At 34.3% G+C, this 24,910-nt stretch overlaps 1 protein-coding gene across 1 annotated transcript; it reads right to left on the reverse strand.

Moving 5' to 3' along the window:
• Positions 1-9,777: 9,777 nt before the first annotated feature.
• On the reverse strand, positions 9,778-17,195 carry LOC120175787 (histone-lysine N-methyltransferase, H3 lysine-9 specific SUVH4-like). The gene is made up of 15 exons (XM_039182346.1): positions 16,555-17,195; positions 16,345-16,425; positions 16,079-16,144; positions 15,560-15,614; positions 15,372-15,481; positions 14,370-14,549; positions 13,712-13,810; positions 12,914-13,012; positions 12,363-12,412; positions 12,178-12,266; positions 11,227-11,386; positions 11,019-11,124; positions 10,728-10,910; positions 10,256-10,489; positions 9,778-9,983 (listed from the first exon to the last, which is right to left on the reverse strand). The coding sequence occupies exons 1-15, from the start codon at positions 17,050-17,052 to the stop codon at positions 9,870-9,872; spliced, it is 2,124 nt and encodes a 707-aa protein (XP_039038277.1). The 5' UTR covers positions 17,053-17,195; the 3' UTR covers positions 9,778-9,869.
• Positions 17,196-24,910: the final 7,715 nt, after the last annotated feature.

Here is a 24,910-nt window from a genome sequence, read left to right on the forward strand (position 1 = left end):
AGCAAAAAGGCAAGGATAAAGTAGCAGATTAGTCTGTCTACAATTAAGGCATAATAGTGAGGCATACCAGGTGAGTGCATTTATTATGAGATAAGCATGACTTGCGATAAGTCAACCTTGAATGTTTTGATAAAAGTATGTTTTACATTATTTCGATATGTTTTCATAATGTTTATGGAAATGATATTGCTAATAATTTTAGAGTATGAACTACTCTAAAATGAATAGATGAATGTTTATGTGTTTTAATGGTTATCGATGTTTCAGAAATAAATGTTTAATATGCGAATTTGACTTAAAAGCCCATTGTATGTGCATTGAGAGTCATAGGTGCATTTCGACATAAATTGTATATAATGGTTATCGATCAATTTTGTGTAATGCATAATGGTGCATTTTCGTATTAGTACTATGTGTACTTTCGGCACTAGATGTACAACCATGGTATTTATAATGAGTTTGTGAATTACCATTTCAACATACAATTATGTGTAAAAGTTATCGATCGATTTTGTTTAATGCATAATGGTGCATTTTCGTATCAGTACTATATGTACTTTTGGCACTTTGTGTTCATCCATGTATTTCATAATGAGTTTGTGAATTTCCATTTCGGCACTTAGGTGCAACGCATGTACCTTGCATTCTCATTTGACATACATTGGGAAAATAGTGGATAAATTGGAAAAATACTTATTGATAGGTATGCTGGGCATAATAAATATATTTTCGAGGTTATGTGAATGAACCTTGGTTTGCCAAGCCAATTTAAGTATTAATATGATTTATATGATTTAAATTTGTATCTTGATATTTTATGATATTTATGTTTAGGTTACACCTCATTGTATTATTATACCTCACTAAGTAAATACTTAGTGTGTGTTGGTTTCACGCGTAGGTAATAGCAAAGACTAGCGGAGTAAGGAGTGTAGCAGATATCATCAATCAAAGGTTGCCTCATCAGTAACTGTAGGACAATTATGTCTACTTTTGATAATTAGATGCATGTATTGGACTTATGAAAATGGTCTAGGATGTATTTGACTTACGATTATTGTAATATGTTATAACTTTAAGACTATTTTAACTACTGAAAGTTTATTATTATTATATTAAAATGTTTTATTTTTAGAAACAAAATTTTATGCGTTTACAAATAAGGAAATGTTTTAAAAGTCATGTGACACATGTGACTTGTGTACGAAAATGTATACGAGAAATGAGTGTTACATTTATTGATATCAGAGCTACAGGTTTAGCCGATTCTCGATCAAAATTGGGTGTATTTTACTTTAAAAAGGGTTTACATGCTACTAAGATGTCAAGGTTACTGATAAGATATAGTTAGAATATGATTGATGTCACCCCTTACTAACTTGAGTGTTATTATTATGTATGTTCTAATATATGTCAGAATCTAAGAATTCACGGAGAGTGACTGATCAAGAAGATAGAGAAGGGTCGGGTAGCAAGAACTATGAAGCTAATAGTGAGCATCCAATCATGTCTGAAAATGCTAGTGCACTGGTACATAAGGGTATGTTAGTGCCAGAGTTTGGAGCTTTTATGCAGGCTTTCGATGCAATGTTGAATCAATTTTAACCTCCTCCACCTCCCCCTACTCCACCAGCACCGCGGATGTTGATCCCAAAAGAGCTGAAAGTTTGGGAGCTCTTGAGTTCCGGAGAGAATATGATGAAGGTCCTATAGATGCTAATTTATGGTTAAATGTCATTAAGGTGATGCTAGAAAGTCTTCATTGTTCAGATTCTAAAAATCTAGGCGGATCCATATCTTTACTTCGAGGATCAGCTCGAGTGTGGTGGACCAATACTACGATGTATGCACCATCAGAGCAAGTGACCTGACAATTCTTTCAGGATGAATTTAAGGACAAGTACATTGGTGAGCAATTTAGGTGGGCAATGTTGCTGAAGTTTTTTAATCTGAAACAAGGTGATCGAGAAGTACATGTGTACGAGGTTGAGTACAACAAGCTGAGTCATTTTTCTACTGAAGTAGTTCCCAATGAAAAAGCTCGACGTGATTGGTTCATTGAGGGTTTGAAGCATGAGTTGAAAGAGATGATGTTGGATTTAAACTTGCCTTGCTTGTAAAAAGTTATAAACCAAGCTAAGGCCATTGAAAGAGCTCAAGAGGATACTATAGCAGTGGAGCAATATATGCGAACGGGAAAAAGAGTTGGAACGTCTTTAACTTCCCATCATGCTAAGAGAGGCAAGGGTTCGAGTTCCTGATACAATAATAGAGATGGTTCTGCTGTAGCTTCACAGAAAAATAAACAATAACAATCTTTTACTTCTAGCTCGGGTAGAGCATATTAATAAAGAACTACACCATGTCATACTTGTGGGAAATTTCACCGTGGATTATGTAGATTGCTCAGTGGAGCTTGTTTCCATTGTGGTGAAACCGATCACTATGCTCAAAATTGTCTTAAGAAATTCGAGGATAATTCAGTGCAAACTGAGAGATCAGTAGTAGCATCAAATAGAAGCAGAGGAAGAGGCATATCAAGATGAAAATCTGAGACAATCCCGCAACCAGAGACTCGTGGAGTAGCCAGAATTTATAATATTAAGAATAATGAAGATCGGGATGACCTGGAGATTTTAACAGGTATCTTCCATCTTTTCGATGAGCATGTATTTGTTTTGGTTGACCCTGGTTCTACACACTCTTATATTAGTACAAAGTTGGTTAGAGTTAGAGGAATTCCTTTAGAACCAATATTTAGTGATATAATAGCGGTAAACCTTATGGGCCATAATGCAAGAGTAACACTGGTATGTAAAAAATGTCCAATAAAGATTCAAGGGGTTGTGTTCCCAGCAAACTTGATGGAATTACCTTTCGATAAATTTGAAATTATTTTGGGCATGGATTGGTTGTCTCCTCATCATGGATGAGTGGATTGTCGCAAGAAGCGATTATTTTTTAAGGATGCAGAATGCTCAGAAATCGTAGTGATTGGTGAAAAAGCGAAATCACAATCCAATGTGATATCAACAATGACTGTAAAGAAAATGATGTCGGAAGGATGTATAACGTTTCTAGCTAACGTGATAGAAACTAGAATATTAGAAACGAGATTATATAATATTCCAACAGTTAGGGAGTTTCTGGATTTTTTTTTGGAAGAATTATCGGGTTTACCTCCAGACCGCGAGGTGGAATTCCATATTGATGTTTACCTGGGTACTGAACCTGTTTCTATGGCTCTATATCGAATGGATCTAATGGAGTTAAGAGAATTAAAGACCCAATTATAGGAGCTGCTCGATAAGGGATTTATCAGACCTAGTGTTTCTCCTTGGGGAGGACCTGTGCTTTTTGTGAGAAAGAATGATGGGTCTATGCGATTATGCATAGATTATCGTTAGTTAAATAAAGTAACAATAAAGAATAAGTATCCTCTTCCGAGGATTGATGATTTGTTCGATCAACTGAAAGGTGCGACAGTGTTCTCTAAGGTAGACCTTCGGCCAGGATACCACCAATTAAATATTAAAGAGGAGGATATTTCAAAAATAGCTTTTTGGACTCGGTATGGACATTATGAATTTTTGGTAATGCCATTCGGATTGACAAATGCTCTTGGAACATTTATGGATTTGATGAACCGAGTATTCCAACCTTACCTGGATCAATTTTTTGTGGTACTTATCGATGATATTTTGGTGTATTCAAAGTCAAGAGAGGAGAATTATGCTCATCTTCGTGATATTCTTCAGACTCTTCCAGAGAAGAAGTTGTATGTCAAACTATCCAAGTGTGAATTCTGGTTAGCTGAGGTTTCTTTCCTTAGCCGTATATACTCTGTAGAAGGCATAAGAGTAGATCCCAAAATGATTCAAGCTATAGTGGATTGGCAACCCCCAAAGAATGTTTTTGAAATTTAGAGTTTCTTTGAGCTTGTTGGTTATTATCGAAGGTTCGTGAATAACTTTTCGATGTTAGCTTCACCGCTAACTAAGTTGTTACAGAAAGATGTGTCTTTTATTTGGTAGGAAAAAATCCAATAAAGTTTTGAAATTCTAAAGAGGATTGTAGCAGAGGCACTAGTGCTTGTACAACCTGAGTCGGGTAAAGACTATGTAGTTTTTAATGATGCATCTCATAATAGGTTGGGATGTGTGCTTATGCAAGAGGGGAAAGTTGTGGCCTATGCCTCAAGATAGCTGAAAACTCATGAGAGAAATTACCTGACACATGATTTAGAATTGGCAGCGGTCGTGTTTACTTTGAAAATTTGGCATTGTTATCTGTACGGTGAGCAGTGTCATATTTTTATAGATCACAAAAGTCTAAAGTACTTGCTGGCTCAAAAAGAAATGAACTTGAGGCAGAGAAGATAGATCAATCTTTTAAAAGATTATGATGTGATCATCGATTATCATCCAGGAAAGGCTAATGTGGTAGCTGATGCACTTAGACGAAAGACTTTTGCAGATTTACGGGCCTTGGATGCACGTATGTCTTTAAAGATGGTGCCTTGATTTTTGAGCTTAAGTTAAAGCCGATGCTATTGGATTGGATAAAAGAGTTGAAAGGAAAAGATGGGAAATGCTTGGTAAGAATTGCACAAATAGAAAAAGGTCAGTCCAAAGACTTCGAAATCAGGATTGATGGATGTTTATATTATCGTTGAAGACTTTGCATTCCAGATAATGAAGAATTGAAGAAAGATATTCTCTCTGAGGCACATTATAGTCCTTTGACTATGCACCCAGGTGGGAATAAGATGTATCAGGATATAAAAAGTTGTTATTGGTGGTCTGGCATGAAAAGTGTTATATCATAATTTGTTGCAAGATGCCTAACATGTCAGCAAGTGAAAGCTGAACATCAAGTGACTTCTGGATTGCTACAAACGATATCCATTTCTGAGTAGAAGTGGGAACGAGTTATAATGGATTTTGTTTCAGAGCTACCTTTTACACCCAGTAAAAAGGAATCAATATGAGTAATTCTGGACAAATTAACCAAGACAGCTCATTTTATTCCAGTTCAGATAGATTATTATATGGATAAATATGCAGAGTTGTATATAAAAAAGATAGTTCGGTTGCATGGAGTACCAGTTTCGATAGTATCTGACCGAGATCCAAGGTTTACTTCAAGTTTTTGGAAGTCCTTGCATAAGGTATTAGGTATTCGATTGAATTTCAGCACAACTTTTCATCCGCAGACAAATGGCCAATCAGAGTGAACTATTCAGATATTGGAGGATATGCTAAGAGCATGCGTGATTGAATTCAAAAGATCATGGGAAAGATATTTTCCTTTAGCGAAATTTGCTTATAATAACATTTACCAATCGAGTATTAAGATGGCTCCGTATGAAGCCTTGTGTGGGAGGAAGTATCGAACACCATTAAATTGGTTTGAGCTAAAAGATCGAGATTTAGTTGGCCCGAATTTACTGAAAGAAATGGAAGATAAAGTGAAAGTTATCCAAGATAATCTTAAGATAGCTTCCGATTGACAAAATTCTTATGTTGATCTAAAGAGAAAAGACATTCAATTTCACATGGGATATAAGGTATTTCTAAAAGTATCGCCCTGGAAGAAAGTATTACGGTTTGGGCTCAAAGAAAAGTTGAGTATGAGATTTCTTGGACCTTATGAAATTTTAAAAAGGGTCGGACTAGTAGTTTAGCAGTTAACTTTGCCTCCCGATATGGACAAGATCCACAATGTTTTTCATTTGTCGATGCTCAGGAAGTACTGATCAGATCCATCGCATATCATCACACCAGAGAAAATATAGATCCGACCAGATTTGACTTACGAGGAAGAACCAGTGCGGATCTTGGCTCGAGAAACAAAGAACTGCGTAACAAGAAGATTTCTCTAGTTAAAGTACTTCACCAAAATCATAAAGTCGAAGAAGCTACTTGGGAAAGAGGGGGATATGAGGAAGCAGTTTCCACACCTCTTCACATCAGGTACATCTTAAAATTTGAGGATGAATTTTCTTAAGGGGGAGAATTATAATACCCCAAATATCGGGTCGATGACCATAGTAAAAGGATCAAAATTCTGGTGGATTAAATTGAGTAAATTGAAAAGTATAGGGAATGGTTTAGGAAATTGTGTTTAAGACTAATTATTAAGAATGGGAGAATGAAGGGGAAATTTGGTTTTTTAGAAGGAATGAATTTAATATTCATTCTTTTTGGGGATATTTATTAAGGTTGAAAAGGGGAAAATGATACAAAGCTTAAACTTCTCTTCCTCTTCTTCTTCCTGACGTCCCCATGCCCTCCATAGCAAAGGTAATGTTTATTCAAGTTGGTTTTCCCTTTCTTTTTTGTGTTGGTTTTGAAGCCTTAAGTGATATAGAGGCTTAAGAAAAGTTCAAAGAGGATTAAAACTAAGAGATGAATAATTTATTTGAGATTTAATAAAAAGGGTTTCTAAGTGATTTGATGAAATATGGTTAGTTATTGAAGTTTAAAAGTATATTTGACTTTCCAAAGAAGTAAATAAGATATTTGGAGCTTTAGAAGTGATTAAAAACATGTTTGAAAAATTGGTGTGATTCTTAGTTTTGAGTGTTCTTTTGAGATTTTATATGTTATAAGAAGATTTATGGAGGTAAGTTAGTTGGGTTAAGTGATGATGAGTTTAATGGTATGGCTGGAGATAAAAGTAAGAGATTTAGGCGGAAATTTGGTAAAATTGAAGTGAAGTAAGAAAAATCTGGGTAAGGGTATCGGTACCGAAAGAACAGTATTGATACTATAGGGTTAAATTTTAGGAAAGAGGACGAACACGATGAACAGTATCGATATTGATGCAAGTAGTATCGATACTGATGTGGGGTATCGATACCAAGAGGAACATATCGATACTATAATTGAAAAATGGATTTTAGAATGCAAAAATGGTATCGATACTGAAGAGAGTATCGGTACCATAGTATAGAAGTATCGATACCATAGGAGGGGTATCGATAATATTCAACCTGGAATTTTATGTTATGATGAATTTTAATAGAGTTTGAAAATAATAGTACTTTTGAGTATTATTATTTTGTATAAATGTTAGACAATATACTAACATTTGTAATGTATGTGTGATTATGGATGCTTGTGTAGATCGTAACCAAACTCCTGAGTCAAGCAAGCAAAAAGGCAAGGATAAAGTAGCAGATTAGTTGGTCTACAATTAAGGCATAATAGTGAGGCATACTGATACATGCACCAGAGTCCATAATACATGCTTCTTTGGACTAATGTTTCTACTCGAACCTATTAGAAGAACAAAATTCGAGGTCGAATCTTTTTGAAGAAATGGAGGATGATACATGCATCACAAGGCTCACATCAAAGGAAGAAGTAATAACTCTTCCAAGTGATCCACTCGTCCAAGCATTGGAAAAGAAGATCAGAACAAAAGAAGACTTACGAATACTTTTTGAATGGGATCCTGATCTTATTTAGTCAAGATGTCTTCTGTAGATACGACCTTCTGTCTCTTATCTTTCCAACGGTTCTTGAATCGTATCAATCCGATATCGGGAACTCAAGATATGGCTATTTTAATGAAGACGGTGCATGCAGAAAATCCTATACGGGATTAATACGAGATTTTGTAAATATTACGAATTTTCAATATTTTTATTGATTATTTGTAATATAACTTAATATAGGATGATGTATTATCTTTTAGGATTAGATTTATTATTTTATTAGGAATTAAGGTTGTGTTAAAAATATTATCTTTAGTTATTATTATTTTATTAGGAATTAGAGTTAAGATATGTTTAGTTTATTATTATTTTATTCATTAGTTATTTAGGACCTTTAGAACTCAGCCACTATATAAAGGAGGCTTCATTAAATTTTGTAATTTAAGATTTCTTTGATTAATAATATATCGAGAGTTCGTTTTCGCAAGTGCTGATTTCCTTGTGCCTTCGAAGCTTCTTCTCCTTGAGTTCTTTCAAGTTCTTGTGAGGGAGATTAATCTTCACACTCCAATTTGCCTTTTCATCGCGACTAGGAGGGTTGGTTAGAGCCACATTATCGTGTTTTCCTTTTCATTGCGACTAGGAGGGCTCGATAGGACACTTATCCATCTATTTTCCACAAATCCATCCTCACCATCATCATCTTTACCGTTCACCTTCATAAGGGAGATCTTTTGATTTCTTGGTTATCTTATTTTATTTTCAATTTCATTATCTTTTGTTTATCTTGTTCTAATATTGTTTCTTACCTTGTTTTCAGCACCTCAAAGAAACCCTAAAAGAACCCTAGCTATTGCCGCCACCTTCTCTATTCATTCATCATTGTTCTTCATCGAGTCTAGAGCTTTCTAGGTTTGATTCTTCAACAAGAGCAACGTTCATCAATCCGCCACTCCTTCCCTATCACATACCAGGTGAGTGCATTTATTGTACTTATATGAGATGAGGATGACTTGCGACGAGTCAACCTCGAATATTTTGATAAAAGTATGTTTTACAGTATTTCGATATGTTTTCATAATGTTTATGGAAATGATATTACTAACAATTTTAGAGTATGAACTGCTCTAAAATGAATAGAAGAACTGTTCTAAAATGAATAGATGAACATTTATGTTGTTTTAATGATTATCGATGTTTCAAAAATAAATGTTTAATCTACAAATTTGACTTAAAAGCTCATTATATGTGCATTGAGAGTCATTGGTGTATTTCGACATAAATTGTATATAATGGTTATCGATCAATTTTGTGTAATGCATAATGGTGCATTTTCGTATTAGTACTGTGTGTACTTTCGGCACTAGATGTGCAACCATGGTATTTATAATGAGTTTGTGAATTACTATTTTGACATACAATTATGTATGAAAGTTATCGATCGATTTTGTTTAATGCATAATGATGCATTTTCGTATCAGTACTATATGTACTTTCGACACTATGTGTGCATCCATGTATTTCATAATGAGTTTGTGAATTTTCATTTTGGCGCTTAGGTGCAACGCATGTACCTTGCATTCTCATTTGACATACATTGGGCAAATAATGGATAAATTGGAAAATTACTTATTGATAGGTATATTGGGCAGACTAAATATAGTTTCACAGGTTATGTGAATGAACCTTGGTTTGCCAAGCCAGTTTAAGTATTAATATGATTTATACGATTTAAATTTGTATCTTGATATTTTATGATATTTATTTTTAGGTTACACCTCATTGTATTATTATGCCTCACTAAGTAAGTACTTAGCGTGTGTTGGTTTCACGCGTAGGTAATAGTAAAGACTACCGGAGTAAGGAGTGTAGCGGATATCATCAATCAAAGGTTGCCTCATCAGTAACTGTAGGACAATTATATCTACTTTTGATAATTAGATGACATGTATTGGACTTATGAAAATGCTCTGGAATGTATTTGACTTACGAATTCTGTAATATGTTATAACTTTAAGACTATTTTAACTACTGAAAGTTAACGAACGTTTTATTATTATTATATTAAAATATTTTATTTTTAGAAACAAAATTTTATGGGTTTAGAAATAAGGAAATGTTTTAAAAGTCATGTGACACCTGTGACGTGTATACGGAAATGTATACGAGAAATGAGTGTTACACTAATACTGCATAAAACAAACTGATTTTGGACAAAAACTTGCTTTTCCTTTCCATCAAATTCCATTGAGCTCTATATTAGAACCAGTATATACTGTAGTTCATCATCTTGGATGCAAGATTTCCGAACTTGCTACAACATCAAAAAGATATCAACATGAAAAGCACCCAAGGAAAACTATATATTGACATGTTAGTAACACAAATGTATCAGTGCAGATACAAACAACAGTAACTTCAGGACCTAGAATAAGCGTTTTCTGCAATCTTCTGCTCCACAGAAGCAAGGCATCATTTTTACCTTCCCATCAGGACCATGAACACTATCAAGGGCATATCCATAGTCATACGTAAGCTCCTACAAGCAAAATATAATGTCATCCAGTCACTCCAGACTCCATTCAATAATCAATATATCGAGGGAATGCAAGACAAGGAAAATACAAGCATACAAGTAAATCATAATACGATCTCTGATGCATGACCCCTAAAGTTACACAAGCTCCAAGCGTTATCGTCATACTCAAAGCAATATAAAAGATACTACATTAAAATCCAGAGATTGGTACCAAACACCTTCCTGAGAAATTTAAAAGGTGCTTCTACAGACGCCAAATTAGGGGGTAATACCTGCAAAGGAGGAATGTTGTCTGCAGCAAAGAGCACTACTCGAGCTAGTTTGATATCCTGATGTGCACTCAGGACACACTGGATAAAGAGGTTAGGCTCACAACTATGATTGATAAACCTTGCAACATTTCCAACAGAAGCAGCATCAATACAGAACTCTGGGACACTTTCTGATCTCTGTTCATTTTTGTCAATGTTCTGGATCATTGATACAGACGCATCCTGTTGCCGACTCTGTTGAAGAAAATAGAAACAGAATAAATACAATCTAACATGCAGGAAAAACAATATATGATTTCAAAGGAGTGATATCGTAAATCAGAGAATGGTGTTTTATTAGAAAAAAGATTTCCAATGAACTCTTCTAATACAGGTTGGGCCACTTTTGGATGTCACTATTATACTGAACTAATAGCCAACAACTTGAAATGCAAAGCAAGATGCAGTACTATGCTAAAGAGAGTAATCATACCGCTCTACCACCGAGTCCTCTCATAGTTTGCAAGCAATCAATGTCAAAAATGTAGTTATTCTCAGACACACTATCCAGATCTTCTGTCCTCGTAAGCAGTCCAATATATTCACAAACGGGGGCACCAGCAGGTATAAAATCCCAAGATCTAACAGCCCATCCTTTCTTAGGAGTACGGAAGACCTGTCAATTCACATATGTCAGATTTTATGTGGAGATGTTTCATCCTGAATGTCGGAGGGTCAAATAAAGAAGTGAAAGAGTAGTTTTTTCTTGCAGTGACAGGAAAACCTCGAGTCGATAGTTCAATCCTCTCTGAGATGTACGATTTACACACTCTGGACTACAGCCACAATTTGGACCACATTCAAAAACAACATGTTTGGCTTCAACTAACCTGGAATTGAAGAAGAGGCACAGAAGAGATTAAGCGATTAACTTCAATAAGATATAAGAGTATGGCACATGCTATTAAGCCTTCCTATTTCTAAGATTTTACCTGCCATCATCACGGTGTACATACGGAAAATCAGAACCATTAAGCCTGGAACATGAACAAGTTTTGGGATTCCAACAAAGCCCCTCACAATCACATCCAACGGCATTAGCAGGAAGTTTTATATTTCGTGCAACTTTCATTGACTTGCAGTACTCATAACCTGAAAAACACAGGAACAAACTGAATTTTAGCAACTTATGTATGCATAGCATTGCAAGAAAAAGGTCTATCTTTAAAAAGAAAGAATAAAGGTGAATGACAGGGTGAAAACGAAAAGTAAAAGAGAAGAAGAGTGTCATTATTATCTATGTTATGCAAACTCGAGTAAGTGTCAGATGCTAGTATGTGTATGCTCAATGTCTTCTAAGTTTTCCCATATATTTGGAGAACCATACCCCTATATCCATGTCTTATATGTGTCAGATAAATGTATTAAACACATGTAATGAAAGGAAATGAAGAATCCATGTTACATAGATCATCATAAGCACATGCAACACAATTGAGAATGTGAACAGATGAACCTCTTCCAGCAAATGATAATAGAAAGGAGAAAAACTGCTTGGAAATTGAGAATTTGTAGACCTTCAAATCGACCTCTCCCAGCAGCATACTTCGTGAGACAACCAGGAGAAAGTTTATCAAAGAGAATCAATGAACAATTTACATGTAGAATTGTCTACAGGAACTTATCTTCAGACGACAGGAGACAAAAGGTGCAAAATTTAGACACTCATGGATGGTGTGGCTGGTTTGGAGCATAATAAGATAAATCAGCAACAATGAACTAGAAAAATTGACCATAATTCAGTGGACTCTTGAACTCACAAGAAGAAGCAGATCAAATATGTTTGTGTGAAACACTTATAACAAAAGGTATCTCTAAGATATTTCGATTTCATTATGCACGAAAATACTTTACTTAGAAACAAATTAGAAAGTTGAGCTAGCCTGTAGGTGCAACAGGTGGATCATCAACCAAATTAGTAGCTGGAATAGGAACATTCTCTTGACCACCACTTATGTCCTCACACACCAACCTTAGCCAATAAACAATAGAATTGAGAAAGACTACAATCAATGATAAAAGGCGAGCAATTATTTTATTTTTCTGTAGTACATAATTCTTCAAATACCCGCGAATTTCAGAAGTACACTGGGGAACACGGCCATGGGCAAATTGAACCTATTATAAGAATGAAAAAACATAATAACAATAAGAAGATCTAACACAGAAATAACAAATTCCTATAACAGGATGTTTTGAGATCTAGGCATCTTCCAACAACAGCAAAGTAATTGCAATTTTATAATAAGTTTGAAAATATACCTTCAAAAAGAGTCCAGACTCCAGAGTCCTATTTCATCAATTACACCCTTACCCGAAATCCTCTTTCAGACTATATATCAATAAATAGATATGGGATTTATTCTAATTTTAAAATCAGGTAATCCATCACATCCCCAGTTATCAGGATTCATTAATTAAAAAATACCACCATAAGCTAGACAATGCCTTTTACCAAAACTATTCTGAAGTTAACATGTGCTGATGAGCAACCTCAATTTACAGGGAAAGTATACCAGAACAATCATCATCTTCAACAGAATTACATTTGATCCCAAGATAAATGGTCTATAGATTTTAAGCAATTAGTCAACCAAAATCATACAACATAGAGTTAACCTGGCTAGTTGTTAATGTTGGTTGCCCCTCAAGCCGCCTCAGTCGATATTTGAAAACAGTGAACCCAGACAGACCCTTTTCTGCCCAGTACTTCTCAACCTGTAAATGTGGCGTAGGTGTTGAAATGCATAGTGTCCTATTGAATCCTTGCATGATCAAAATACACAACACTAAAGACAAATCAATCTGAAAACTGATGGTTTTACAAGGCAAAACCAGACACTGAAAATTCAATTATACAACAGTAGCACACAAGACAGGTGCAGAGCTTGTTTTCACCACCAATCAAATAGACATGCAACAAATTGCTTGTTTTCACCAATCAAGAAGACACGCAACAAACTGCTTGTTTGAATAATCTTTTGATAAAAATGTAGTCAATAAACATCTGATCACTTTTTAACTTTTAGCTTTTTCGGGTAGAAAAGTATTTGGAACGATCATTCATTCTTCCAGAAACAAGAGAACTGCATGCTTGTGATGACAAATGCAAGACTCATTCATCCATGATGGCATCACCAAGGTATGTTAATCATATTGATATGTTCTCAAAAATGGTCATATTCCATCAGTTCTTTATCTCAGAAGGAATTGTCTAATAATTCACAAAAAATTAGTAGTAAGATTACAGTTTTATTCATCATGGTACGTGCAGCATATCAGAAAAGTAAAATTACAATTTCATTTTTAGTCCAATGTATAATATGATAAAGTTAATGAAAACAAATAATGCAACCTTAACCAACAAATAAAATGTTCAGGAAAACAAAACCTTAAGAATATGTCCCAGAAACTTACCTTGTACAATCCATCATACGTATAAACTTTCCCAGAGTAACTGCTAGTACATTCATGACCTCGAACTACTCTGACAGTCACCCCAAGGTCATGACAGTTCTATAAATAAAATCAGGCAGAATGTAAGATGACTTCCAATGAGATGTCATTCAAGACAGACCAAACAAAGAAAAAGTTACAAAGCAACTATGTCCCTTGGACACATCAGTTAACAAACACATTAAAGCAATTGGTGCCATGTGAACAGATGAAATTTTAACAACTTGCAATAATTGTCTCTTTAGCCAAAGACAAACCACAAAGCCATTCAACATGCTTAAATGTTCAAGATGCCACGGAATTTAGAACCTACAATCAGATGCAAGACAAGGCATTCCTACATTAACATAAACATGGATACACATGCATGTACATACATAATAGAGCTTTTAACCAATTCTTGGACCCAAGATGTGACAGTAGAAAGCATCTAACAACATGGTGGTTTAGTCTCAAATAAATACACAAAACAGATAAAGAATTTTCATAAGCATGTCATTATGCTCTATTTAAAGATTATATCCAATTCCCAAGTACGATAGGAACGAAATATATTTATTCAACTACAACCATCCAAGAATATATATAATGTAAATACATGAGAGTTTAGAATTCATACCTTTAGTGCTAGATTACCACGTGTCAAAACTTGATCTCGAATTTGTCGTTTATTACTACCAGTTAGGTCATGTCCTCCTTGTCCAGTGTAGACAACATCTTCAGCATTATCTAAATCATCCTCATACATGCCAGACAAAACTATAGCTACTGCAAGTGGGAACTTATAGTGTTTATACTCCTGCAGTTTTTCAAGCACAAAATGTAAAACACAAAAGAGGTGACCATCTCGTAAATGCTATCGACACTATGTTTCCTTCCTTTGACAAGCAAAAACAACAACTCAAACAAAAATTGGCATCCACATGAACAACTCCTAAAGATCATGAAATGGAGAAGAAAAAGCAATATCTATCCAAAATGTCCAAATAGGAAATAAAGATTAAGCCAAGTAATTATAGAGGGTGATAGTTCAGTTAAGATTGGTTTTGGAAAAAAAATTGCAGTTACTCCGCGGTATTTTGGTCTATCTAAAACCAAACTGAATATCAGAGATAATCAAATCAACCAAACTCCACTAGTTTGGATGAGTTCAGTTAATCACTAAAATAAATGAACCAAACACTGAGGTTTGAATTAGTTTTTAGTTATCTCGATCTTATTGCTCAGCCACAGATAATTACAGAGTTAATTAAACATGATTCTAATCCAGACGAGAAACAGAAAGTCTTGCACTGGACAAGAAAGAAGGGGCAAGAGGCGTCCAGATCTTCAGATGCAACCTCATGTTCATATATTTTTATTTAAGGAATATTTTAGTCAATAAGATCTCTTAATGGTAACCAACTACACTTGTTGAGAGCAAAACAAACAGTGGAAACCTCTTTGCATGGACTTTTTTTTTCTCATTTTTTGACAGGCTTGAGAGTAAACTTGCAGTGCACAATGTAGAAATCATATGATAATGCAGTTATGGAGCATCCATTGAAAACATAAACAAAAAGACTTTAAAAGGAGAAAAATGATCTATAACACATTCACAGGAAAACATTGAATCTATTACCCCTTTCCGGTAGGACTGTCCCATAAAATCAATACCATTCAACCAGTGGCTATGAAAACCAACTGCAACCATTTCAGCACGTGAATAAAACTGATGACCAACATCAATGCCTGCCATACATTAAAGACATCTGAGAGAATAGTTTCTTCAACTCAAAAATACTACAAGGATATGCTCTCACAACCAACCTGGAATGTTGCCTATCCTTTTCTGTGGATAAAGCACTGCCTTTCTCTCCATCATCTACAAATGTTTTTATTTTGAGAAAATATTAGGCTCTATAACATCAAAATCAGTATTAACAAGATAATGCCATACTTAAAGCAAAATAAATATGAGAAGCAGTGAAATGAATGGAATCAAGAAAATTTTATAGAATTATCATAAATTTATAATCATACAATAATAGTTCAACATGGTTTCCCGATATGGCCAATAAGTGTCTATTTATATTACAGGGGCAGAATAATATGAAACAATTTATTACCATGTTATTTTATAAGGTGATATGACAAAACATTTCATCAAATGAAAACATAGCATGATTCGATCTAACCAATATGATTTGACTCAAACATAAGAGGGGAAAAGGATGTAAGTCGGTCATATATATTTCTATCCTTGAATAACAGAAAATGAAGCTATACTGGATTTTAAACAGTACAACCAGAATGAAAAAAGCACAAATCAACAACACATTTACTTGCCTTTGTCATTGCCTTTAAGTCAGGTCGCTTAGCTTTTCCCTTACTGTCAGCATCAGTTACATTTTCCTTCTGCAAAATTTTTTTTACAGTAAAATGAAATTGAAAAATAGATTGCATGAATGAAAGAAAAACAAAATCCAAGTTTCACCTTTGTTCAGGGTAAAGGGGCAATAAATTTAAAACTATACACAAACGTAAAGATTTTAGTGTCGTGATCCATGCAACTGAACACAAAGACAAGGATATCTTACACGGGCTTTGTTGGCCTTAGCGGCTTTATTGGCCCTAGCGGCTTTTTTGCCGGCTTTATTGGCAACTTTAACAACACCACATCTCTTTTCCTCTTCCTATAAGCCATTATGAAAGAATGAACTAAACCCATCACAAATGATAAACAGTATGCAGTGCAAGTGAAATTACTATCAAAATTGAAACCAACAAAAGAAGATAAAAAATCAATAGAAACAGGGACATGCCTGAACAAAGTGAAGATAATACTTGTTGAACAACCTTACAGTCTCCTTGACTTTAATATGGGAACTTTTCTCGACAACATTGAGAGTATTTATACCATCTAATCCCTCTGAAATTTTAGAGGCTCGTTCCACCATTTTGGCCACTTTCTTGCTGATCTTAGGTTCAGCAGGGTTAAAAGGTATCTCAATAAGAAGTTGTATCCCGGTTCGAGCATGTTGCGGTTTTAATTTTTGCTTTAACTTGTTAGTATCCACAATCAGTTTTTTTGAGCTTCTTTCACCATCTTCATCCACAAGCTCCAATTTTCGCTTAGACAAAAGTTCCATCTTCTCAGCTTTTCGTTTGGCCGCTGCTTGTAATCTCGCACTGACCCTCCGTTTCCCGGCGACGTTGTCCTTGGGCGATGCGCCATTCCCCGCTTGAATTTCGACACATTCTGCTCCGTTTGTAGGCGTAGAAACGTAAGTTTGGGGCGAATGCGGCGATAGAGCCACCATATCGAGAAATCTGAAACGGAAGAATGTGGTGCGATGCTTGAAAAAGAAGGAAGAAATGTGGAAAGTTAGGGTTAGGAGATGAAAAGAGAAGAAGAAAGAAACAAGAATTTGAGTGAGGATGATGAATGACTGAATCAACTCAGTGTCACAACGCAGAGCAGAGAATCTTAACTCATTTCATTGGATGACTAAATTCGAAATTAAAAATTAAGGGATGCAGGTTTTTCCCTATTTTATCATTATATAATTTCTGTTATTGTTTGAGAATATAATAGACCACGACAACGTACTTACATGCACATCCTACAGTATCCCACGACTTAGTTGGGTTCATGGGGGTGTTGTCTTTGCCTGTCACGTTTTACGATTTATATGGCTTTAACATACTAGGTTTTAATTTGGGGATATAACAGTTAGGTAGGATTTTCGATCCACTCAAATAAGAGAAATAAGAATAATGAGAGAGAATTATATTGTTATCTCAATATGAGTTGTGTATAATATTTTCTTCAAATTCCATATTTATAAGTAGTAGATATTATATAAAATATTAAATCTAATGGATATTAAAGTCCTAATCAAAACTCTATCTTATAGATGAAGATAGACATTCACATAAATAAATATTCATAACAATTTCTCTTGGATGTTTATGAATATAATGTCTCATTAAAACCTTACTAAGACAAAAATATATGAGAAATTCCTTAATGAAGGAGAATTGGTACACATATCTTTAGTAAGAATAACATTTTGTCTCATTAAAAATCTTATTAGGAAAACTTAGAGGAATAAAACCTTGGTTAATAGAAAAAGAATACAAAGCATATTTTGTAACACCTTTAGACCGATGCAGGTGACCCGATCCGATCCGTTGTGTCACATTAGGGCCACCGGAGCGACCCACAGTAAAAATCTAAGAAAATTTTTAAAATTTTGTTTAATGTGTAAAATCATATAACAATTTATAAATAAAATACAATTTCATAACATCATTTATATATTAAAAGTAAAATTCAACACTATCTAGTAATAAAACAGGTTTCAAACTCGAATATAAAAACAGAGTACAACCCACATGCCCCTAATCACACGCACCGTACGTCGCATGCAACATGGATGAAACTCCTCTACTGATGTCAATAGTTGCACTGGTTCGATTCTTTTAACCTGAAATGGTGAGTAAAGAGTGAGCTTTGCGAAGCTCAGTAATACAAAACTACCAAGTGATGCTGAAGGACATGCAAATAATAGGCTAGTATAAATTTTCCTTATTGATTCAGATGTCTACCAATTTTTGGGATGAGCTGAGGTTCCACTGATATTTCTTCGAGTAAAAGACATAAAGATTTCAGTTCAAAGGAAACATTCAGAGGACCAAGTTCAAGGGATCGGAATAGGATGTCTAGTGCGTTCCAACAAAATAGAGTAAGGTATACAGATCATTTAAAATGTTAGTAGTTTAAAACATATTTTAAAACCACCATAATATCCTCAAACCGAACACCTTTATGCAGTTTCCATAGAAACTGCATCCATAAGGACTTACCCTAAGCACACAACAAATGAGCCATCATAAGGGAATACCTTGGGGCCTATGGACCTACCCAAGGGTCTCCTTAGGTCCGTAAGGAATTACCAGCTTGATCAGAGTTGAACCTCCATACTCTAGAATCCTACCCATACAGTATCCAATAGAAATCAGATTGAGCAGTAACTTTAATATCGAAAACATGATCCAGTAGAATATCGTAAGAGTGACAATGAAATTATTTATATCACATAATTACCCTCCACCCATACACCATATGCAATCCCATGATTTACCCAAGGGAGTGCCTTGAGGCCTTAAAGCCTACCCAAGGTCACCTTAGGTCCATGAGGATTACCAGCTTGATCAGAGCTGAACCTCCATAATCCAGCTTGCTTAGACAATATCCCAATAAAATAGTTCAAGTAGTAACCAGTAGATCCCGTGATCCATAAATCAGGAATAATTATATTTTCCAGTGAAAATAGTAATCAGATAACAATATCATGTAGCGTTCATTATCAGTAAATCAAAACATCAGTAAATCTGTAAATTTGAAAAATCATGTTTTAAAACAGATAAAACAATTACATGTCACATAGGGAACACACTAGAGGATACAGTTATTCTTTGGAGGTACTTGGTATTTATTAGGTGGGAAACCATGAAACTTTTGTAATTTAATAGGATTTCATAATCAAGATCCCTATAAAAAAAGGTTTACTAGCTATTAGATTCATTAGTCATTTGGGAATTGATTTATAAAGATCATATAGTATTCGAATATTTTTTCGGAGGCACTAAGTAACTAGGAAAGTATTCAAAAATATTTTGCATCAAAGTTACTTGAGATTTAAGGTATAACAGGAGTGATTCCATTATTCAGGAAATCAGGGTATTTTGGAGATTTGGTTTTTGGAGAATTCTTAGTAATTTAATCTAATAAGAGTGAAACAATGATTCATTGTATTTAAGATTCATGTCAATTTACCAAGATATCGAGTCAACTCGAACTAAACAAATACCAACACTATGGTACTTGAAAACCAGTCAAATTGATGCACTTCAAGGATATTCACACTTTAATACTACCATCACTAGTCGAAATGATCATCTTCATAATCATCGTTGAATGGATCTTATGAATACGAATAGGTATTCCAATGGTATTTATTTCATTTCAGTATTGCAACAGTATCAAGAAATATCGACGTGCTTGATTCGTGGTTTAAAACCCTTATGGACAGTACACCGCGTAAATTCATTAGCGTTTCCAGACTTATCCCAGTCTTTCACTTAATTCTATGTCATTAAGGGAACATAGTTCATTTAGTTATCAAGTTTATCCTGGTCACTTCGGAGTTTCCAGAGTAATTCAGTTGTTTCCACAATTCAGATTGCATATAATACTTTCATTCAGTTCAACTTGGTCATATTATATAGTCATTTTGAGAAACTGAGACGTGTAAAGTACCTTTAGTAATTTAGTCTCCGGATGTTCGCTCAAGAAATAGAAATTCTAGGTTATTTTGGTATTTGAGATTGATTTATTCATTTCGGAGCTTGAGTGTATTTAGTCATTATGGGGCTTGGAGGTATTTTGGGTGATATTACACTTTAGGACATTTTGGTCATTTTCTTTAATCCAGTATTTCCATATTATTCAATTTTCTGAACAACTCAAACATAAATAATGCTCCCGATGTTTTAGTCTTTAGTTGTTTGTTGATAAATCAATGATTCTAGGTCTTGTACATTCTCGAATGTTAAGATCTAATTATCAGTGACTTTCCGAACATATCATAAATTTAATAGGTGAATAAGTAGTTTGTTAGATTATATACAAATTCTCAGTGTACTTTCCCTATCAAGGTCAATCTGATCAATTTTTACCTCATAGGGGTAATTTTGTAATTTTTAACCATGTAATTTCGGTATTAAACCTTTTAACGAAAATAATTATAACTTAAAGTTTCTAAGGTTGATTGCTTTATCAGTTAATCTCTGAGTCTTATTTAGTGTAATTATGTTTCATCGTATTTGAAACGAGTTTATAAATATATTAATTACACACATGTAACTAAACTTATTTCATATAAGCAATAATTAATGTCATCATGTTCCATAAAGCATACATGAGATTGTAATGTATTACCTCAACTTTCATGCTCCATTGATTAAACATGTAACTAAACTGAGTCTATTCGATCACTTTCGAACTTGAATTGAACATCCAATAATATCTCGGATACATATAAACAAAAATTACATCAGAAATAACACTTAATTATAGAAAACGGATCAAATCTAAAGGTAAAATACTAAAAAACAACTTACCAGGTTTGAATTTGGGGAAACAGACTTCAGATTTGGACTCAGGATCTCGAAAAACATAAAATATAACTTTTCAAAAAAAATTACTTTTCGGGTCAAAGTTAACTATCAACTCTGGTCAAAGTCAATAAGTCATGTCAAAGTCAACATGTTGGTCAAAATCAACGAGTCAAGTCAAAGTCAACGGTTCAAGTTGGGTTGACTCGGTTTAGGTAAAAAAGACCTAGTTAAGAATGGGTTAGCCGGTTTGAGTCGGTCTAGACCGGTTCTAGAAGAAACCAGAGCTAGGGGACGAGCCCCACGCGTACTACCGGCGCGTGACAGTGCGTGCGATAATAATAGGGGTCGGGTATGGTAGCGAAACATTCCATGAGAAACCAATCATCATTATCAAGCTATACTAACTCAAAAAATAAGGAAAAACATAACAATTAATCGGATGAACGAGATCGGAAGCTTACCACGATGGATGGCATGAACGACGAAGGCGACGCAACCCATCGGTTCGATTTTGGGCGCACGGTGACGAGGAATTCGACTATAGTGGCAATGAGACAAGATGGTCGCCGGATCGACTGAAATTGATGAAAATTGAAATGACGGGGAAGGGGATCTTGGCGGAACTTCAAATGATTCCTCACGGCTAATGGCGACGGCTAACGACGATTTTCCATGGGGGTTTTGATTGTCGGTCAATGTCACTCTAAACAATGGTGGTGGCGCGAACTGAGGTGGCCAGACGGTGGCGAATTGGGGGTGAAAAGGCTCGTCGGCTAGGGATTTTGGATGGGGGATTTGGGGCTTTTGGGGGTTATATCTAAACCATAACCAATTAAACAATGATTTAATATAAAATAAACAATAGTACCTTAGCCTAAAAGGTAGGGTGATGGTTGGCCATGCTGAGGACAGGGGTTTCAAACCCCTTAACCACACGATGAATTTTTATTATTTTTCCACTGAACAGAAATAATAGGATAATTCCAAGTTTAGTCCCTAAACTCCCTAAAAGATCAAATCTAGGCTGTAAGGTTCTGAAACTTTCAATTTAGTCCCTAATTTCATTAAATTTGGGGCGTTACATATTTACTCTCTCATGACAATATCACATAATATCTTTGATTATTACAATTTAGTATTAAATACAATAGTCAAATGTTTAAGTAAACAATACATTGGTGAATAGATATTTTAAATTACCAATTGAACATATTCGTTGAATATTTATATTATTCTTCTTTTTACGATCATAAGGGAAGAAACTTTACAAATATGTGTTTTCTTTGATGTATTATCTTTTTAATTGAGCAATACATTATGCATTAACTTTGTACAAGATAATTGACATCTTATCATGTGGAAGAAAATTATATATCTTCTAGATATATTGGGTTAATAATTTTATCTAAATACTTTCTCAGTTTACATCATGTATAATAATCATTTTTACATTATTTGTGTAGCACCTAAATCTAAATCTGACCCAAAATTCAGAGGATTTGAATATTACACGGAATTACCAAAGTGGCTAACCATTTTTTTTGAAATCATTACTCATTTTTAAAATAAAACATCCATCAAATTTATAGTCGAAAACATAATCATTTAAGTTTTACAAACAAACGAGAGTTACGACTAAGTTACACATAAGGTCTATGAAATACATGCCCTCTAAAATAACTAAGATGTTTTAAAGTAATTGCTCTTGTACGATGCCTTGTAGGAAGTCTTGGTCTAAGTTTGAGTTGGACTGAGTTTGGTTTGAGCTAAAAAAGACTTAAAAATACATGTTTTTGAGTTGGGGTCAAATTTAGAGGGACCAATGAAGTAAGTATACCCTTGATAATTTCAAATTTTGAATATCATTAATGGGTATAAGGTTACACGGTTGAGAAGAAGGAAAAAAAGTGCCCATTTTCTTCTTATTTTCTTCAACCTTTTTTGTCTTCTTTTCCTCTTCATCTTCCTTCATTCCTTCCCAAGTTGAAGCTCAAAGGATAGAACTTTTTTAAGCTTATCCATAGTCTAAGATTCTTGAGATAAGTGTTGTAATCTACATTACTAGAGTTATATTTTAAGCTCTCTTTCTCATTAGTTGGTCATGATGGTGGCTATAGGTGGGAGTTTATACTGCTTTTAGAAACCCTTAGCTAACCACCTTTTTTTTATAGTTTTGAGCCTTTGGGAACCTTCTTAACTTGCTTTTAGGTTCCTAAGTGAGTTAGTAACTCTATTATTTGTTTTTAATTAGTTAGAGAGATTGGAGAAAGCTAAAAGAGCAAAGACAAGAAAAAACTAGTGCTTGGTTGAACCTTGGGTAGTTTTCGACAACTTAGGATTAAGGTAACACATTTCTAATTCATCCATACAACTTGTAAGTCATTATGTGTGTTTGGTTAGCTAGTATGAGTTCATAGAGCATGTAAGTAGATTTGTGGTTAAGTATGCCTTGTGATAATTTATATGTTATGCAACATGGAAAATGACCTATTATGACCCCTTTTAAGTTACGCAAGTTTTAAATAACGTTTAAAAGACTTAAAGAGGATTAAGGGTAAAATTGAGGATTAATTTTTGTGTAACATAAAATATTTTTAGGTTTGAGTATCGATACTAGATGAACAACACCAATGTTTTTCTTTACTTAGCCAAAATAAAGGGTTTTGACTGGGTAGTATTGATACTCTATTCTTAGAGTATCGATACTATTCATTGTGTATCGATATCTAAGGGTGGGGTATCGGTACCATCATTAAATTATGAATTTCAGTAGCTATATTTGGTATCGATACTTGGGAAGTATCGATACCACACAAAGAAAAAGTGTCAATACCCTAAGTAAGGGTATCAATACTGATTTATTTTTTCAAATTTCAAATATAAATTTGGTATGTACTTATAACGGTATCAATACCCTAATAGAGAAATATCAGTACTCCATATAAGGATATCAATACTATAAGGCATTTTTGGAACATTGAATATAAAACTAGTATCGATATTATAATCCATGTAGTATTGATACCATCATAATGAATTCGGTAAGAAGTCTAAATTTGAGTTAAGGGCTGAAGATGAGGTTTAAAACTACGAAAACTACTCTAATAAGTTTACAAGTGAGAACAACAAATATCTACAGTAAAAACATAAGAATATTATGAAGTAACATGTCATAAAACTTATGCCCTTATGTGACGCTTGAGAAACAACAAGCATACCCAAGTTACTTTAGTAAGTATGTTGGTTGTTTTGTTTGGTTTAAAATATTCATATATATATATAGTAAGTGTCAAGGCATTAAATTTCCTAGCTGGTCGTAGATACTCGAGTACTTATAAGGAGTAAATTAGTCGGCTGTACACTTCTGATGCAGAAACTTTAAATCCCACCCAAGATACCTAAAGGAACCATTAATAGGCAAGAAGGATGTGAGCCCTGAGATGTAGTAAACACTCCGACCACACCAATATGCCTACCTCAATATGTGTGTTTATTATTTTTGCATGTTTATGTCTATATCTGGTGGCATACCCATATGATGAACACATGTAGTATAGTAGAGTTATTTGTATTACCCAAAACATCAGGTCAATGACCATAGTGAAAGGATTCAAAAATTTAGTGGGTTAATTTGAATAAATTGAAAAGTACAAGGATTTAATTTAGAAATTTTGTTTAAGTCTTATTAGTAAGAATGGAAGAATGAAGGGGCATTATGGTCTTTTAGAAGGAAATGATTTTATTATTCATTTTATTTGGGATATTTATTAAGAGTTGAATAGTAGAAAAGGGAAAGAAATCTGAAAATAACTTGGTTCTCTTCTTCTTCTTCTTCCTGTCGTCCATGTGCCCTCCATAGCCAAAGGTAAGATTCCTTCAAGTTGGTTTTTCCTTTCGTTTATAGGTTGGTTTTGAAGCCTTAAGTGATATAGAAGCTTAAGGAAAGCTTAAGAATGAATAAAATTAAGAGATTAGTGATTTTTTGGAGATTTA

Source organism: Hibiscus syriacus, unplaced genomic scaffold (assembly GCF_006381635.1).
Source record: "Hibiscus syriacus cultivar Baekdansim isolate YM2019G1 unplaced genomic scaffold, ASM638163v2 tig00112215_pilon, whole genome shotgun sequence".
Classification (NCBI taxonomy): domain Eukaryota; kingdom Viridiplantae; phylum Streptophyta; class Magnoliopsida; order Malvales; family Malvaceae; genus Hibiscus; species Hibiscus syriacus.

What these genes read in the sequence shown, in the direction of transcription:
- LOC120175787 (XM_039182346.1), bottom strand. Translation starts at nt 17,052, where the DNA reads ATGGTGGCTCTATCGCCGCATTCGCCCCAAACTTACGTTTCTACGCCT. An exon ending in GGGCCAATAAAGCCGCTAAG is followed by an intron (nt 16,145 to 16,344) that starts GCCAACAAAGCC and finishes ATTTTGCAGAAG; the next exon opens with GAAAATGTAACTGATGCTGA. An exon ending in ACTTAAAGGCAATGACAAAG is followed by an intron (nt 15,615 to 16,078) that starts GCAAGTAAATGT and finishes AAACATTTGTAG; the next exon opens with ATGATGGAGAGAAAGGCAGT.